Source organism: Haliotis cracherodii, unplaced genomic scaffold (genome assembly GCF_022045235.1).
Source record: "Haliotis cracherodii isolate W230 unplaced genomic scaffold, xgHalCrac1.p SCAF_6, whole genome shotgun sequence".
In the NCBI taxonomy this organism is placed as follows: Eukaryota; Metazoa; Mollusca; class Gastropoda; order Lepetellida; family Haliotidae; genus Haliotis; species Haliotis cracherodii.
The window spans coordinates 51,589,274-51,608,576 of NW_027266319.1; the positions used below are offsets into that span (position 1 = coordinate 51,589,274).

The 19,303-nt window shown below is 40.1% G+C and overlaps 1 protein-coding gene across 1 annotated transcript in view; it reads right to left on the reverse strand.

Annotated features, from left to right (window-relative positions):
• Nucleotides 1-611: 611 nt before the first annotated feature.
• LOC139446724 (A disintegrin and metalloproteinase with thrombospondin motifs 9-like) overlaps nucleotides 612-19,303 on the reverse strand; it is a 154,081-nt gene continuing 135,389 nt past the window's right edge. The window contains exons 30-40 of the mRNA XM_071228021.1: nucleotides 12,336-12,509; nucleotides 11,656-11,826; nucleotides 9,845-10,036; nucleotides 8,842-8,977; nucleotides 8,119-8,210; nucleotides 7,045-7,139; nucleotides 5,930-6,069; nucleotides 5,306-5,397; nucleotides 3,771-3,875; nucleotides 3,274-3,368; nucleotides 612-2,755 (exon numbers count right to left, since the gene is read on the reverse strand). Of these exons, the coding sequence (XP_071084122.1) occupies nucleotides 3,276-3,368; nucleotides 3,771-3,875; nucleotides 5,306-5,397; nucleotides 5,930-6,069; nucleotides 7,045-7,139; nucleotides 8,119-8,210; nucleotides 8,842-8,977; nucleotides 9,845-10,036; nucleotides 11,656-11,826; nucleotides 12,336-12,509 (1,290 nt within the window). The 3' untranslated portion in view covers nucleotides 612-2,755; nucleotides 3,274-3,275. The remainder of the gene's footprint in view (nucleotides 2,756-3,273; nucleotides 3,369-3,770; nucleotides 3,876-5,305; nucleotides 5,398-5,929; nucleotides 6,070-7,044; nucleotides 7,140-8,118; nucleotides 8,211-8,841; nucleotides 8,978-9,844; nucleotides 10,037-11,655; nucleotides 11,827-12,335; nucleotides 12,510-19,303) is intronic.

Below are 19,303 nucleotides of genomic sequence, written 5' to 3' on the forward strand. Positions count from 1 at the left end.
CATGACATACATCAGCCTGACCACTCGATCCCATTAGTCGCCTCTTATGACCAGAATGAGTTCAAATCCAAGTGGGCAATATAACCAAGAATGGTTTCATATCAAGAGCCTCAGAATATGTTCTGTCTCTGTCGGCCATGTTTAAACAAGGGAGGTAATTGACTATCTACATTTACCTATTCCTATAACAAAAATGTCTTCAATAATTCAGTGATTATTCAAAGTAATTAATAGGTTGTGGCTTTGATGAGATCATAACTTCCTCAGTTGGTTCAATTCATGTTTGTTATTTGTGTGTTTCACTGCAGAATTCAACCGGCACAATATTGCAAGACATGACAACTCACATTGACAACTGTAAACACATGATGCTCCAATATCAATGCTTTCATAAATATGAGTGATATTGCACTTGTTGCATGACTATTACCCTTTAAGAGTGCTAACACAAACACTGGTTGAGTATTGGTAGCACTTGAGGGGTTAATCCAGAAACTCCATCATAAAAATGCTTAGGGATGCTCTTTGATATTCGGGTTGCTCTGGGATTTAAAAAAAAAAGAAATTTGTGAAAATGCAGGAAAAAAATAATTAATCATCCGATTTTACTAAAAAAAAAAGTTTTCACTAAACATGCTGTTCTGAAAGGTATAATGTGTTATGGGTAAAAAATAGTCTTTTACTCCAATTTTCAGAGGAAATATATTGTACATTATATCTTGAAGCGCTGCCTGAAAAATTCCAGGCTCCACAAGAATATTAAATGGTCATCCCTTTCCAATGAACAAAACTTAAAATAGGATTGTGATAGATCCACTACAATACAAGCAATATGGAGATTGGATCTTATTTGCTTATCAAAACAGTCATAGTGAAAACATTGCATAATTCTAGCAAGCAAACATTCTTTAAGTCTTAAATAATCAGCATCACATAGTTTCTAGATTATGTGACATTTTATTTTAGCTATTTTTTCTTTTTTCGTGAATATCAGAATCTGAATAATTTCATAGATTTTTTTCAATATTATTTTCTCATCTTAAATACAAGTACATGTAGTACCAATTTTGATTTGTGACACAAACAGTAAAATAAGTAGTATCACTAATTACATGTGACACTAGGAGTAATCCTAGTGGTGACACAAGTAGTACCACCCTTTCCTTGTGACACTAGCAGTTGTCCTTGTGGTGATACTAGTAGTACCACTTATTATGTTTGACACTAGCAACAACAGTAGTGGTGACACAAGTAGTACCACCCTTTCCTTGTGACACTAGCAGTAGTCCTTGTGGTGATACTATTAGTACCACTTATTATGTTTGACACTAGCATATAATACTAGTGGTGACACAAGTAGTACCACCCTTTCCTTGTGACACTAGCAGTTGTCCTTGTGGTGATACTAGTAGTACCACTTATTATGTTTGACACTAGCATATAATACTAGTGGTGACACAAGTAGTATTACTGTTTACTTGCAACACTGAAAATAATACTTGTGGTGAAACCTGCAGTGACAGTATCATTACCACAAGCAGTAACACAAGCAGAACAGCCAGTCATGGAAGTTCAAATATTGTACAGTTACTTTTAACACAACCTTAACTTGGATACACTATAACAATCCTTGTACTATTAACTCTCATTGTCTGAAACCATGTGATATCTTCTTCTGTGGTTTATCTCAGGGTTAAGTTACTTCATTTGACTTCCTTCATCTTACAGTCATTATATGACCCCTGAACCTTTTGGTCACATGACCCTCATTATCTCAACACGGCCCTTGGTCCCTTCACGTCTCTCAGATACAAATAACCTTGTTGTTATCCCCTGGCTAGGGCACCAGGATCAGTACCAATATCCTGTGGCTAGGGCACCAGGATCAGTACCAATATCCTGTGGCTAGGGCACCAGGATCAGTTCTTATATCCTGTGGCCTTCCTGTGGCTGAGGTACCAGGGCATTGTGTCCTTCTTGTGGCTAGGGTACCAGGGCACTGTGGCCTTCCTGTGGCTAGGGTACCAGGGCACTGTGGCCTTCCTGTGGCTAGGGTACCAGGGCACTGTGGCCTTCCTGTGGTTAGGGTACCAGGGCACTGTGGCCTTCCTGTGGATGTGGTACCAAGCTCACTGTTCATATACTGTGGCTCTCCTGTGGCTGAGGTACCAGGGCACTGTGGCCTTCCTGTGGCTGAGGTAGCAGGCTCGTTGATGATATACTGTGGTTTGGGTACCTTGATCACTGCTGATATCATGTGACCTTCCTGTGGCTGAGGTACCAGGATCCCAGTTTATACACTGTGGCCTTCCTGTGGCTGAGGTACCAGGATCCCAGTTTATACACTGTGGCCTTCCTGTGGCTAGGGAACCAGAATCCCAGTTCATACACTGTGGCCTTCCTGTGTCTAGGGTACCAGAATCCCAGTTCATACACTGTGGCCTTCCTGTGGCTAGGGAACCAGAATCCCAGTTCATACACTGTGGCCTTCCTGTGGCTAAGGTATCACTTTCATCATTGATATCCTTGTGGTCTCCCTGTAACTGTCTCCAATGCTCTAATGTGAGTTAACCCTCCAAATGCTGCATATTATTAACCCTTTTAGGGTTAACTCCCCAAGTGTAGTGGACGGAGAGACTGATATTTTACATCCAATAAATACCTTGGTCCATGTTGTACAGATATGCTTGCTGGCAACTTTGTACATGGTGATATTTACAGTGAGAGTGTGGTTGTTGAACCGTCGCCAAGCTAACTGCAACAAAATATAGACAGAGTAAGCTTCTTTTAAAAAAACACAAAAAAACTTAACTTGATAGCTTAATGCTAAATTCTACTCGATTGACAATCTAAGTGACTGACCATTTGATATTCTTTTTATTGAAAAACATAATTCGTCCCGGAAGAAAATTCTTGAAAAATATAAATATGCTTTAGACTGTTGAAAAAAGAAAGAAATTGTCAGCCACAAATAAAGTTGTTGCAGGGTGTTTTTCTCATAAAAGATATTCAGCCTCATAGTTTTAATTAAAAAAATATATCTGGTTTTGCAGCTTTAGCCAAAAAAATATCTAATCTGCAGACATCTCTCTGTCCCATGTGTCCCCCTTTGGGAACGCACGTTGCAAATCCCTCACTTAAACCTAGGCATAGCCATTCATTCACTTGGGACAGACAATCCAAAATTCCTCGTAGCTCGTTGGTTATATTCTCTAATTGTCAAACATCAGAGAAATCGGTCAAGGATCATGCTGGAGTGAGTGAGTGACTTACGTTCAGTGAAGGACCTGTAAGTGGAGGCCTGTCCGGGGGTCGGGGGAACACACTCCACAGTACCCCCCACAGACACCACGGATTATCTCTCCATCCTGTAAACAACAACATGACCTTCACCTTCATGTCCATTGTGTGACCGAGTGAAAAGAAGATTATTGAAAAATTGTTCTATTATAAGTTACAAGATATATTCCTTGATAAACCTCGGTGTTTTCCCACTTTTATCAACCCGTGTTGATATATTTCATATCAAAAGACACTCTGGTGAGATTCTCTATATCTCATAAAAGAAACAAATGACTCGTGGTCGTTGTTTATTGTACAATAAAAAATGCTGGGAGAAAAAAACACTCATTGTTTATTTCTTAAATCGGTGTACCCTAGAAGTGAGTACACGAGTAGTATCAATATACCCAAGCATGACAATGTACTGTACACACTCGAAGAGGGTCATACCCTAGAAGTCTACCCACTAGTGATATCCATACCCTTACCCTGAGGCGCCATATTCTCTGCGATGCCTTGTTCCCATCAAGGGTCCACGTTGTGTTCTCAGACACAGCCAGCCCGGTGCCAGTCAGGTTGATGCTGAAGAGGCCCTACAATCACACCAAACACATCTGTTATCACATGGATCAGTGTTTTCCAAAATCTGGCTGAAAAAATGTTAAAAGGGATTCCAAGCCCACGATCCTTTGGAATTGCCAATTATGAATCCTTTACTTAAAAATATCATATTTCCCAACCATCCAATTCTCATTTATAAGCATTTACGACCAACATTGGGTACTTGGAATCTAGTTAGTCCTGGGAACCTCGCAAGTAGTATCGAAATTTTACTGTAAAAGTTTCAGTAAAATGAAGATCAAATACCGATAAGTTGAATTAAGAGCTTACTTAGTATCCCAAGAGCTGGGAAATAGACTCAGATTTGATCCACTAGGTATCCAATTGCACTGCTACTAATTACTACATGTGATGTCAAAGCTGCTTACCCAAAAGAAATTAATGTTTTTCATGAAATTATTTTTTTGGACCCAAGCAGATAAACAAATAAAAATAACAATGATCACCATTTACAGTCAGTAAAACATGAATAGCATGAAAAACCCCACAAAGAATAAAGAATAAATATAGCTCTGTTCCACAATTTACAGACAAGAGCTATCAAACCCAATTCACATCAATGTTACATAGTACAGTTATCACTGCTTATAGACCCGTGAAGATCTGGTTAGAATTGGTTATGCTTGTCATAAGAGGCGACGAACAGGATTGGGTGGTCAGGCTCACTGACTTGGGCGATGCATGTCATCATATCCAAATTGATCAATGCTCATGATATCAGTCACTGGATGTCTGGCCCAGACTCGATTATTTACAGACCACCATCATGTAGTTGGAATATTGCTGAGTGTGGCCTTAAACAACAAAGAAACCTTCTGCTTATACTGACTGAGGATCCTACATCTAACTGCCATACCATCACATAGGACCCTCAACAGGTTATCATTTACTGGCTTAGCTTAAGTGAGTGCGTGAGTGAGTATGGTTTTACGCCACTGTTAGCAATATTCCAGCAATATCACGCCGGGGGACACCAGAAATGGGCTTCACACATTGTACCCATGTCGGGAATCGAACCCAGGTCTTCGGCGTGATGAGCGAACGCTTTAACCACTAGGCTACCCGACCGCCCGGCTTAGCTTAAAGCTTTTAGCCAATAGGCAGAGGCAAAAATACATGGTACAAATCTGTACCATATGTGGATATACCACATGTTTAACGTCCTCGAATCTGAATGCAAATAAACATGGAGACATGTCTTCAGCACAAGGGCTTGTTTTGAACAATAGAAATTGTAAGCTGCTCTGCTAGTGTTAATAGTAGAGAGAGTATCCTTCTTCAAATAGTCAGCTGGTTGTTTTTATTTGATACCAAGGACCAGTCACTGCAATGTTTAGTGTTTACAAATCACGGCTTGTGAGAAACCGTCCACCCCCATGTTCCCCGGTTATCAGAAACTCACCTGAGGGCAGGCCTTTGAGCTGTAGCAATCTCCTGCTGTACCGAATGGAATGAGCTTCCCACTGTGGACATTACTGAAAGTCCCATCAGTAGCTGCAACATAATAAACATCCATATACCATCAGTAGGGCTGGGGACCCGTGAAGATCCGGGGTAGAATAGATCTTCAGCCCATGCTTGCCGTAAAAGGTGACTATGCTTGTCGTAAGAGGCAACCAACGGGATCGGGTGGTCAGGCTCGCTGACTTGGTTGATGCATGTCATCGTGTCCCGATTGCGTGGATCGATGTCCATGATGTCAATCACTGGATTGTCTGGTCCAGGCTCAATTATTTACAGACCGCCGTCATACAGCTGGAATATTGCGACGTTAAACAACAAACAAACAAAACAAACAAAGTAGGGCTTGGACGAGTTCCCCTCTGTATCCGCCCATGATACATATTGAAAATAGTGTTTACAATCTAACTTTGTCAAAATGATGCCACCAGTATAAGGCTGTGATGTCATTACATATTACGTCAACAGTGAAGTAGGGTGCATAAAATCATTGTGACAAGGGTTTTAGTTGTATTTCTATGACCTTGCTTATCGCAACTATTATGGAAAATACCTGGATACTTACGCAATATTTTTAAAGTGTTGAGGTCTATCCTGACTTTGGAGTAAGTTGTGCTGCCTGCTTGCTTGTATGGTTTCCGCCGGCAACGGTTGCAGACTTGGGGGCGTGTGCCGTTGTTGGGACAAGATGCAGGGTTTCGCAGCCTGACAATCAGAGAAGTGAGAGGGATGCCAATCAAAACAGTATCTAAGACATGTCACAATCTGTCAGCAATCACATCTTGAGGTTCTGTAGATGTGTACCCCATTGATGAACGCCAACAGCACAGATATGGCACTGATCAACAGACCACAGATCATAATCAGGGCCCATTCCACAAAGCGATCTTAGAGCTATGACTGTCTTCAGCCTATGTTAAAATATGGGAGTTACGTTTAGATCACAATTATGAGTTTAAAACCATCACCTTATCCTTACACAGCTAAGGGAGGTAACTCTGCACAGGGAAGTATGGTGTCTTTACCACTGGGATGCTCTTGCACCTTTAGTGAGATGATGCAGCAATACTGCTAACAACAAGTGAAAACCTCACAGGTCACAGTTTATCTGAGACGTCAATCACATCAAAATCAGATCGTTTACTCAGATATGAAACCTCTCTGCATGAAGATCTGACAACCTCTCCATTGGAGGTTGTGTCAGGGGAAATTTCTAATCAGCCAATCAGCATTGAGACGTCTTAAATCTTGGAATGAGTCAGCAAAGCATTCAGAGCAGCATATCTGATTTCTATAACTTGAAAATGAACTTAAATTAGCAGTTCTGAATGTAAATAATAAAGGCCATTATATTGTTTTGTTTTTTTAATACACCCTTTTATTTCTAAGCACCATGGGATCTAACTGAGAAACGTGGAAGGAATATTTCTGTTCTGTGTCGGTTTTCTTTTTTTATAATCTAAATTTCTGAATCAGTACATGAAGCCGAATCAATACTTGAAGCCGAATCATTATAGAAAGCTGACATCTAGTCCAAGAATCCAAGCACCCTTCATTTAAATTGGGCGGTCTGAGTTCGATAAAGGTTCACCTGATGCAACAAGCTAAGGAGGGGTTGTCAGATCTTCACAGAGTGAGATGTTTTTGTATTGAGTTTGTTTGAGATGACCGATCACCTACCTGTGGTCAAACATCTCGGCATAGTTCTGGTGGCGGTCATTGGGCAGTGTCAGGTATTCCAGGGGAATGGCCTTCCGCATGTCCTTACAGTAGATCTGCAAAACAACAGACCATGGATAACCTGCTTGATCGGGTGATGTTGTTTGTTTGTTGTTTAATGACGCACTCAGCAATATTCCAGCTATATGACGGCGATTTGTAAATATTTGAGTCTGGACCAGACAATCCAGTGTTGACATCATGAGCATTGATCCATGCAATTGGGATATAATGACATGCATCAACCAAGCCAGCAAGCCTGACCATCTGATACCATTAGTCACCTCTTACGACAAGAATGGCTTGCTGAAGACCTATTCTACCCCGGATCTTCACAGATTAGTGATGAACATACTAGGTTTCCCATGTTGCGATATATATTAACTTTAGAGAGAAACCTAGAAAGCAAATCCTGGGATAATACCCAGGACCATAGGTTTCTGGCATGCCTAAGGGATGCAACTCTGCACAGCAAATTGCGGAGCCTTAAATGACTGGGCCACCCATGTCCCCAACCAATAGATCAGACCAGGCTAAAATGAATTTGGAACCGAGGAAAGCCTGAAAAAAGTACACATATACAGCATGACAAAAGTTAGTGTCAGTGGAAACCTCTTATTGACCTGTTTCAAATACCCTCAGAGTGTGATATGATACCACTGAAGGCTCTAACTAGATTCACTGCATAATGCTAAAAGTTTTGCATGGGAATGTGAGAGAAATTAAATAATCAAGGAAGGTTTCAGGAATTGAAAGCTTAAGCATCAGTCAGGGGAGCCAAGTCATCATGATCATTGCAGAAAAATTGCAGAATTCTGCAAAGCAAAATTTCTTCTGAGCAGAAAAATTACAGAATTTGCCTTGAGTTTAATTATACATCCAGTTTTGTTGAAATGTTGACCGATCTTCAACATGTGCATCAGCATAAACTTTGTGGTTTCCAGTATTGGGTGAGACTTCATGCAGTTCACCACACACATACATGTATATCCTAGCTGTACCTCAGCCTGATGCAGTGGGCAGTATGTCACTTACTGTAATCAGCTTGCGGTCCACCATCAGCTTGTAGCCACCATCCACTCTGATAGTGGTGATCTCCTTCAGTTCTTTGCAGGATCTCGCGTAACCTAGGTAACAGATAGATGATCGGCCATGAAAAAGTGCAGAAGATAGATTTTGTCTAAGTTGTAAATAAGATATTCAATTATCCTGGACCTGGTTTCACAAAGCGATGTTAGTGCTACAGCTGATGTAAGTCTATGTTAAAGTATGGGAGTTGTCTATCTTAGTGCTACGTTGTTCTTAAGTCTATGTTAGTGTATGGGAGTTATCTATGTTAGTGCTACGTCGTCGTAAGTCTATGTTAAAGTATTGGAGTTATCTATCTTAGTGCTACGTTGTCGTAAGTCTATGTTACAGTATGGGAGTTATCTATCTTAGTGCTACGTTGTCATAAGTCTATGTTAAAGTATGGGAGTTATCTATGTTAGTGCCACGGTTGTATCGTTATCATAAATCTATGTTGAAGTGTGGGAGTTATTTATCTTAGTGCTACGTCGTCATAAGTCTATGTTAAAGTATGGGAGTTATCTATATTAGTGCTACGGTGTCGTAAGTCTATGTTAAAGTATGGGAGTTATCTATATTAGTGCTACATTGTCGTAAGTCTATGTTAAAGTATGGGACTTATCTATGTTAGTGCTACGGCTGTATGGCTGTCGTGAGTCTATGTTGAAGTATGGGAGTTATCTATCTTACATGGTCCGTTGTAGCAATCTCTGCTGGACTCGGGACGGTACAGTCGGATGCAGCGCCTCTTGGACTTGCGGCGCCCTTTCTTGTCCACACACTTGATCATCCTCCGCTGCTTCCCGTGGCCACAGCGTACTGTACACTGCGAAAAAACAAACATTACTTTTTTAATATACTCTGGGTTCGATTTCCCACATGGGTACAACGTGTGGAGTCCATTTCTGGTGTCCCCCACTGTGACATTGCTGGAATACTGCTTAACACGGCGTAAAACCATATTCACTCACTCACTTGAATGTTTTACTAATGTCAAGAATGGAACCTGGGTCTTTTATGAGATTGGCATGAGTCTCACCGATCAAGTGCAGTTTCAACCCAAACTCTCACTCACTCACCCAACCACCCACTCACTGAATTCTATTATCCAGAGGTAAGGACATACAATGTCCGACTCGCCAAACCAGGGCCCACATGCACAAAGCAATCTTAGCTTTAAGACAATCATAACTCCCTTACTTTAACATATACTTACAATAGTCTCAGTGCTAAGATTGCTTCATATAAGTGGGACCATGTATGTTAGACAGTCAGACATAGAGATATTTTTATTGTAGTCTTCCATGGACAGTGAAAATTTTCTCTGAGAACCAAAATGAAATATCTACACACTGGTATTTCACAGAATAGATAAATTCACTCCTTGGCACCATGGTAGTGCAGGTTTAAAATGTTGTATTAAAGTTGAGCAGTGGGGTAGCCTAGTGGTTAAAGCGTTTGCTCGTCACGCCGAAGACCCGGGTTTGATTCCCCATTTGGGTACATGTGCAAAGCTCATATCTCCCGCCATGACTTTGCAGGACTATTGCTAAAATCGTCGTAAAACCATAATCACTCACTGAAGTTGTAAGTAGATCACAACATGGACTTTCTCTTGGAGAAGTGATTCCTTGTACTATTCAGCTCTGTCAGTTTACATTAATCCAGAGTCTTTGTGCTGCTCAACACTCACCTGTCCCCAGGGTCCAACCCTCCATCTGTAGTCAGCATTACAGTCGCCATAGTTACAGTAGCGGATGCGGGTGGGTTTCTCGCGGAGTGGGCAGCGGTTGGGGACCTCCCCGGGGAGTATCCAGCCCTCCCTGGTGACAGACTGACACACCACGGTGCGGATCTGCTTCCCCTCGCTGCATGACGATGTACACTGGAAGCAGCCAGTGAGTGGTGATGAAGGGATGACAACAGGATACAATGACAACATGAGGTGGTGAGGTGAAAGGGGTTTAACGTCGCGTCCAAGATTAGTGCACTTATATAGCGACTTGCATGTACGTGTGTGTGTTTGTGTGGCTGCTTGTATTAGTCCGGACTGATGTCGATTTATAGTGCTACCTCACTGAGATACCATGCCATTTAACATTAATATCCCACTCAGACACAGTATACTGACTCTGAGCCGACCAGTCCTTGTTTTAGCCCCTTAATGGCGAGCGCCAGACAGGGTAACAACAAGTACCATCTTTTAACGTCTTTTGGTATGACGCGGCCAGGGATCGAACCCCGCACCTTCCTCTCTCTGGGCAGACGCTCTACCATTAGACCACAGAGTCGGTCCAATGACAACATGAATGCAACATGATGACAAATAATGATAATTTGATGACTACACAATAACAAAATGGTGACAATGATAAAATGATGTCATGATGATAAAAGATGTCAACATGATAAAAAATAATGACACATAAATATATAATGATGATAACACTATAATAAAATTATGACAATGATAAAATGATTGTCACAATAATAAAAAGATGACAAGATGATAATAGATTGATGACAGATGATATAAAATTATGACAACACAATAATGAATTATGACAATGAAAAAATGATGTCATGACAATAAAAAGATGACACATAAATATGAACACAATTGCTTAAAACAACTGTCATGTCCCCTCTTAATTGTCATCGAGTACCCTATTTTCGAACAGCCATATTTGATATTGATATGTTGCATTACAGGGAGAGGTTTGATGTCATAAAAGCTGCGGACTTGAGAATGCATGCGTTCAGCCTGTCAACACTGTGTTCATGTGAGGCACTGTACACATGTCAGAACATTCCATCATCATTCAGACTTTTGGTATCTATGTCCTGATGAAGGGGAAGAGTAAGATAGCGTGAACACAATCAAGTGACAAATATTCATATTTTGTGAATATGTTTTAAACTATCAATTACTTTTTGAGTTTTAATGCCGACCTGCCAGAATGTTGTTGAGAACTGTGCACCAAAGCATGTCTCTTCATTCAAGAAAACCCCACTAAACTATGAAAACAATCTCGTGTTTGACAATAGGTGACGTCACTCGAGTGCAGCGGAAGTTTACAGACGAGGTAAAGGAGGTCACGCCTTTCATCGAGGAGTTTTTTTCTTTCGGAATTTAACTGAATTCTGTTGTTGAAGACATCACCTACTGGTATGAAGCAGAACTTGAGTTTTGATTCACTCATCCCTCGAAATATCAGAAATGTCATCTTAACTGTTCGAAAATAGGGTACGTCAGGATATATGTGTCATGGTTCCCACCCTGTCTTTCAGCTGATGAAGATGTAATAGGTTGACCTGAAATGCTGTGTATGTATGTATAATAAGCTACAATCCAGACTAATACTCCATGTCATACAACTATGTACATTTCCAAGTTACGTATAAAGTGATCTCAGTCTTTGACATAAAAGCAGCTGACATACGATCGGATTTATTAAGTAACAAACACAATGTTCTTTCCACCATGACAGCGGCGTGACCTACCTCGCTCCATGGCCCGATGTTCCAGATGAAGGGGCAGGGGTACTCGCTACATCGCCGCCGCACCTTCGGCTTCCTGTTGTTGTCACAGAGGTGAGAGGACACAGCCACGCCCAGTCTGTCCGTGCAGGTCACTGACCTCTCCTTCCGACCAAATCCACAAGTCTTGGAGCACTGGCAGCAACAGGGCAAATATTAGCATACTGGTATTTATCATGGAATTAGAAAGTGTTATCTATGTGATAAGCCTTAAAATTAACAATAAATTTGGTATCACAATCCGATAAATGTGGTGAGGTCAGCTAGCAGGACCTCTTGACTAACATTCCCAACAAGTTCAGGCTGGGCTTTCAGTATTGTGTGGTAATTCCGAAGACAAGAACGACAAAAAATCATAAATAAATAGAGTGGTTCCCTCAACATTATATTCACATAGTTCTAAAATAATGTTTCCCTAAAACACATTATTTTCTCAACCATCAAGCATGTTTTGTGATTATTTTTTGGTGTAAAACCTAAATTATCACAAAATATTTTCTTGGAGCATTATATGCATGAAAATGGTTGGCCCCTTAGAACAAGCAGGAGTGGTAGGACCCATTCTGCCTTGAATACCATCGACTTTTTTTCACAAAACAGGTATTCGTAAAATTGTCTAAATTTTGTCTAAAATATGTACTTACTTCTGACCATGGCCCCGGTTTCCACTTGAACTTCAAGCAAGTCTTTCTGTAACACTTCATTGAGCTTTGTGGCTTGGTCGCGTTCTGACACTGGTCTGCGTCCACTACGTCGACTCGACTGATCATACACTTGACTTCCCTCGACTTGACTCCGACACCACATGACACAGAGCACTGCAGAACACAACAGATAGAAATGCTATACTGCCCCATTTTATAACAACAGCACAGGGCGGTTGGGTAGCCTAGTGGTTAAAGCGTTCGCTCATCACGCCGAAGACCCGGCTTCGATTCCCGACATGGGTACAATGTGTGGAGCCCATTTCTGGTGTCCCCTGCCATGATATTGCTGGAATATTGCTAAAAGCGGTGTAAAACCATACTCACTCACTACAACAGCACAATCAATAAGTCTAATATCCACACCATCTATTGGGATAGACATTGACCTTTGAACCTGTGAACAATGTCACCCCTTCGTGTGGAAGAGCACTCTTGGTTCTGGAGATTTTTAACTATAGACAAAACAATATCAAACTGAAATATCTTAAACCAAGGGAGACAACTCCATTGGACCTATTCGTCTCTCTCCCTTTACACAGCAACTGTATTATAGAGGGATAACACACTCGGGTTGAGGCAGTCACTGACTGGGACCCTGTGAAGATCTGGGGTAGAATAGGTCTTCGGCAACTCATTCTTGCCGTAAAAGGCGACTTTGCTTGTCATAAGAGCCGACTAACGGGATCGGGGTGGTCAAGCTCGCTGACTTTCTGTTGATGCATGTCATCGTATCCCAATTGGGTGGATCGATGCTCATAATGTCAATCACTGGATTGTCTGGTCCAGACTCGTTTATTTACAGACCGCTGTAATAAAGCCGGAATATTGCTGAGTGCAGCGTTAAACAACAAACAAACTGGGACCCCGGTACCCATAGGACTACCTGGACCCATGATAGTCACGTGATATATTGCTTAATAACAAAAATTCACAAGAGCTCTATGGTTACACTATAAGACACCAATGTTCACATATGCTTCAGTCAAATTCAGGTTATTTATGATCAGATCATTTTATACATGTATCTAAATATATCTTGTACCGAACTCTCGAGACCTACAGCGGATACACAGGCAGAGTCAGGTAACAGGGGGCCGGGTACGCGGGTAGTAAATTTGGGCTCGACCCACCCCTAATAAACACATACATATGTAACGTGGGATTCAGCACAGAAGAGTCAAGCCTAGACCTGACAATCCAGTGTTTGATGAGCACTGATCTACGCAACTGGGATACGGTGACATGCATCAACCAAGTCAGCGAGCCTGACCCCCCGATCACTTAAGTCACCTTTCACGTCAAGCATGGGTTGCTGAAGACCTATTGGAAAAGGTAACTATGAAGTGAGCCCCAAATTCTTAACAACTTTCTATTTTACCCCTGATAAATTGTTTCTAATTCAGTACTTCATTTCCTTCTAAAACAAGATGGCGACAGGTAAATTTTCCCCCTAATTATATCAACTGTCGATCTTCAAAACTATTTAACCGAAAAAACGATTTTCAAACCGTAAATAGTTTACAAACATTAACCGCCACGCACCTTGCTAAGTAAGCCTTATATATAACAGGTGGCATTTCAAAGACAAATTGTGGAGTTTTTGTTTAGCATTCCCGACATTGATTGAGAAGGTAATTCAGGAACTTGAAGGGGCGTCTCCTTTAGTCTCTAGTCTCAGACAGCTTCCAGTGGATCCTCTCTGGTGGCGTTAATAAAACCAGGTCGTCTAAGGTCATGATTCCAGAGAACAAGCTGACTTTGTTAGGTTATTGGCTTGATGGCTTCATTATTTAGCATCACACAGCAGCTCAGGAATGTCTAGTGAATCTCCAACATTGTCTAAATTGCTTCAAGTGTCAACAAGTTCAGAAGTTTGGGTTTGTTTCTATGAAGTGATGTTGTTGGTTTTGTGATTGTTCGGATCAGTTCCAGCTTAAGTACATTGTGCATAAATGATGTTATCATGCTTTTGGTTTTATTGATAATTCAAAGTTACTAAAATTAGGATTATTCATTTAACATTAGGGACCTATCATTTATTATAGAGGGGGTAGCGCACCAACAAATATGAGACTCAAGAGGAGGGTCATAAAAAATAGTACACATATTTTGGGGAGGGTCATGAAAAAATGTATAAGGACATGGTGAGGGTCTTCCAAAAACATGACAAGGGGAGGGTCATTATTTTCAGTGCAGATTTGTTTTTTTAATCAAATATTTTCATTTCATAACTAAATGTTAGTTTCTACTCATATCAAAGTCACAGCAGAATTGGTGTATTTTATATACATATATAATGATGGCACCAGAAACAGTTACACAAGGGATGGCAACCATCAGTGAAGTTCAGCAATGATTCCATCAATATTCTCCGCGATACGTCACGTGTCTTACGTACATGTCCCGCTATCTCCCCATCAGCATGTCTGATTGGCTATTTTAGTCCAGTATCGTGATCTAGTCCATCTGCAGAGAGATATTTGGATATCCTCTTCCAAGCTTTTATATTCCTTAATACAAAAGAGCTTTATTTGATGCCGGTTCCCCCTGTCCTACTGTTTATGTAAACCTCCCACTTCAGCAGCAGAGGAATTCCGGCCTGCATCTTTATTTTATCATACAGTGAAAGGTCGACCTGCCCCGTCCCGTTCATTTCCCCCTAACAGGCCGCACTGCAAAGGATCTGTAGAAATTCACATATCATGGAATTATCGGTAAATTCTCTGCCTAGATTTTGTTTTCTGCCCATGGACCAGAATCACAATTCTGGCAAATCAGCCATCTGAGGTTTACCCTGACCTACAAAACTAGGGGTCCACAGGACCGCCAATTACTAATTTCATGGGTCCTTACTGGAAATATGAGGGTCCTGGAAAGTAAAGAAATGGTGCAGTGTACTGTATTGAAGATTTAAGAATTACTTTACAGGAAATTTATATTTCTTGTCAAGAATTTGGTTCAATGAGTATTATCATTTGTTCCTTGAGACACAATATATATTTTTTTCTGTGTCTATTCTATATGTTTGTGTGTACTGGACACATATTTCTGTGTCTATTCTATATGTTTGTGTGTACTCAACATATGTTTCTGTGTCTATTCTATATGTTTGTGTGTACTGGACACATATTTCTGTGTCTATTCTATATGTTTGTGTGTACTGGACACATATTTCTGTGTCTATTCTATATGTTTGTGTGTACTCAACACATATTTCTGTGTCTATTCTATATGTTTGTGTGTACTCAACACATATTTCTGTGTCTATTCTATATGTTTGTGTGTACTGGACACACATTTCTGTGTCTATTCTATATGTTTGTGTGTACTCAACACATATTTCTGTGTCTATTCTATATGTTTGTGTGTACTCAACATATATTTCTGTGTCTATTCTATATGTTTGTGTGTACTGGACACACATTTCTGTGTCTATTCTATACGTTTGTGTATACTGGACACACATTTCTGTGTCTATTCTATATGTTTGTGTGTACTGGACACACATTTCTGTGTCTATTCTATACGTTTGTGTATACTGGACACACATTTCTGTGTCTATTCTATATGTTTGTGTGTACTGGACACACATTTCTGTGTCTATTCTATATGTTTGTGTATACTGGACACACATTTCTGTGTCTACTCCATATGTTTGTGTGTACTGGACACACATTTCTGTGTCTATTCTATATGTTTGTGTATACTGGACACACATTTCTGTGTCTATTCTATATGTTTGTGTGTACTGGACACACATTTCTGTGTCTATTCTATATGTTTGTGTATACTGGACACACATTTCTGTGTCTACTCCATATGTTTGTGTGTACTGGACACACATTGAATATATGAAATCTATTTTTTGTAATATTGGTTCCATATAAATTAAAAAATTCAGAGACTCTATTTTTTTCTTCTTTTTCTTCTTTATGGTTTAGACCAATGAGCCAAAACACACAATCATAAAACAAAATAAAAATAGCTAAAGATTATTTCATTTGTCTGACCACTCCATCTATGAGTTCTAGAAAAAGATACAACTTCCAAAATTATACAAAACTAAAGCAGCTGTTTCAAATATACATTAATCAAATCCATCTTGTGTAGTCTCAAGCCACTGAGCCACTTACAAAGCCTTCTCAGACTTACATACTACATGTTGATGCACAAGTAAAAGAACCTCCTACACTTTCAACAGTATTAACATTTATCTTTCCGGATAAACCAAGCGATCCAAAAAGTATGTATAAATATGAGCTGCACAAACTCATTTGACCATCTTCCCAAGGCAAGGGCATTATCTGACTATTAATTTCAGCTAAAATATAACTCCAGAATTCCAGTCTAGTTCGGCAAGGGTAAAAACTTGACTTTAAAAGTCAGTTAACGCCCTTGCCTCAGGAAGATGTAATTTGACCGACTTTAGTAAAGCTCGTTGTCTACCAAACATCTTGTGATATTCTCTGACATTGGGTTCTGGAAATAAAATCACTTTTTGTCCAAAGGTAGACACAAGGTAATTATATTTGAAAGAAATTGTCGGAAGCTTGCAGATAAATTTACAGATTAAATTCAGAAAAGGAAATATCTTTCAAGAAAGAAAGAAAATGTGATTTACTTGATTTCTTTTTAACTGAAATAATTGCAATGGAATCATGATGAATTTGTCTTAAGAGTGAGGTACACCATTCCAGAGGAGGAGGGATGATCCCCATCCCACCTGTTACACCTTGCCGCCGCCGCCACCACCAAAAAGCCAGAATAGACCGATGTCTGGAATACCAGGAACTGACGGCATGGATTGACGCACAACCACGAACATAAATAGAACTGCCCATCTTTGTAGAAGATCAATTTGACTTTTGATGCAATCCACTGAAGATAGTTTATCTAATGACAAGTAATGATGGGTATATACATTATGTCCATAAGTGTTGGCAGTTCTGTTTATACATGCATACCATTCCAAGGTGGAAAATAAAACATGCATGAACATTTTCAGTTTGCTTGCCTTCATTCATGGTATAAACCAAACAACAATCATTGTATACAACATATTTTCTCCAGTCAAATCTGCATTAAATCTTTTCAGTTTCAGTCAATCCTGCATCAAACCTTCCAACCTCCAGTCAATCCTGCATTTCAAAACCTTTTTAACCTCATTCAATTCGGCATCAAACTTTTCAAACCTTGGTCAATCCTGCATCAAACGTTTTTTAATCTCAGTAAATCCTGCATCAAACCTTTATAGGCTCCAGTCAATCCTGCATCAAACCTTTGTTACCTTAGTCAACTCTGCATCAAACTGTTTTAACCTCAGTCAATTCTGCATCAAACTTTTCAAACCTTGGTCAATCCTGCATCAGATGTTTTTAACCTCAGTCAATCCAACATTGAACATTTTTAACCTCCAGTCAATTCTGCATCAAACTTTTCAAACCTTGGTCAATCCTGCATCAGATGTTTTTAACCTCAGTCAATCCAACATTGTACATTTTTAACCTCCAGTCAATCCTGCATCAAACTTTTCAAACCTTGGTCAATCCTGCATCAGATGTTTTTAACCTCAGTCAATCCAACATTGAACATTTTTAACCTCCAGTCAATCCTGCATCAAACTTTTCAAACCTTGGTCAATCCTGCATCAGATGTTTTTAATCTCAGTCAATCCTGCATCAAACCTTTATAGGCTCCAGTCAATCCTGCATCAAATCTTTGTTACCTTAGTCAATACTGCATCAAATTGTTTTAACCTCAGTATATCCTACATTAAACATTTTTAACCTCCAGTCAATCCTGCATCTCAAACCTAAAATGTTTAACCTTAGCCAGTCCTGCATCTAACTTTTCTTTTAAGATTTAAACTTCACTTATTACATCGAATACGGTAAGTATGATCCATGATAGGCAAATACTGATTTGAAAACTCTTTGCTTTAACGTGATGGAGCACTATGCATTGAAGCTGCAGGCAGACTAATCCTGCGGTACATGGTAGCCTGAAGCTGATAGACAACAACATTTATTTCTCATTAGCATCTCAGCCTTTTAGTTGAGGGGAGATAAGAACATGGTGGGATCCTACTATCCCAGGCACAGGGTCGTCAGGCGCATGTCTGCGCCCCCAAACATTAGCCACGCGTTTGTATCTGTGATCACAACTGTCTTCAACCCCAAAACAGTCCCACATTCTCTGTGATATAGTACATGATCTTTACAACTCTGAACTGGTATAACCTGATAACAGTTCTGCAGAGAGTCTCATATGAATATACATATTAAAGGACGGAGTTATCTATTTTGACACTGCACTCAGGTGTACCTGAGATTGCCTTCCATCCAAAGTGCTTATGTGAGCTCTTTAATTTTGAAAGTTCTCACCTCCAGAGGCAGTGATTAATGGCTGCAAGATGAGGACTTTCACTGATGTCTCATGTAATGATTACATGTACGTGTAGAGCATTCTGTAAGGAGGTAGATCCTTCCACACATCTTGCTGCATGTGTAAACTAGTGATGCAGATGTAAATAAGTGATGCAGGTGTATAACAGTGATGCAGATGTAAACTAATGATGCATGTGTAAACTAGTGATGCAGATGTAAATAAGTGATGCAGGTGTATAACAGTGATGCAGATGTAAACTAATGATGCATGTGCAAACTAGTGATGCAGATGTAGATAAGTGATGCAGGTGTATAACAGTGATGCAGATGTAAACTAGTGATGCATGTGTAAACTAGTGATGCATGTGTAAACTAGTGATGCTGATGTAAATAAGTGATGCATGTTTTAACTAGTGATGCATGTCTAAACTGGGGAAGCATGTTTTAACTAGTGATGCATGTGTAAACTAGTGATGCATGTGTAAGCTAGTGATGCAGATGTAAACTAGTGATGCAGAT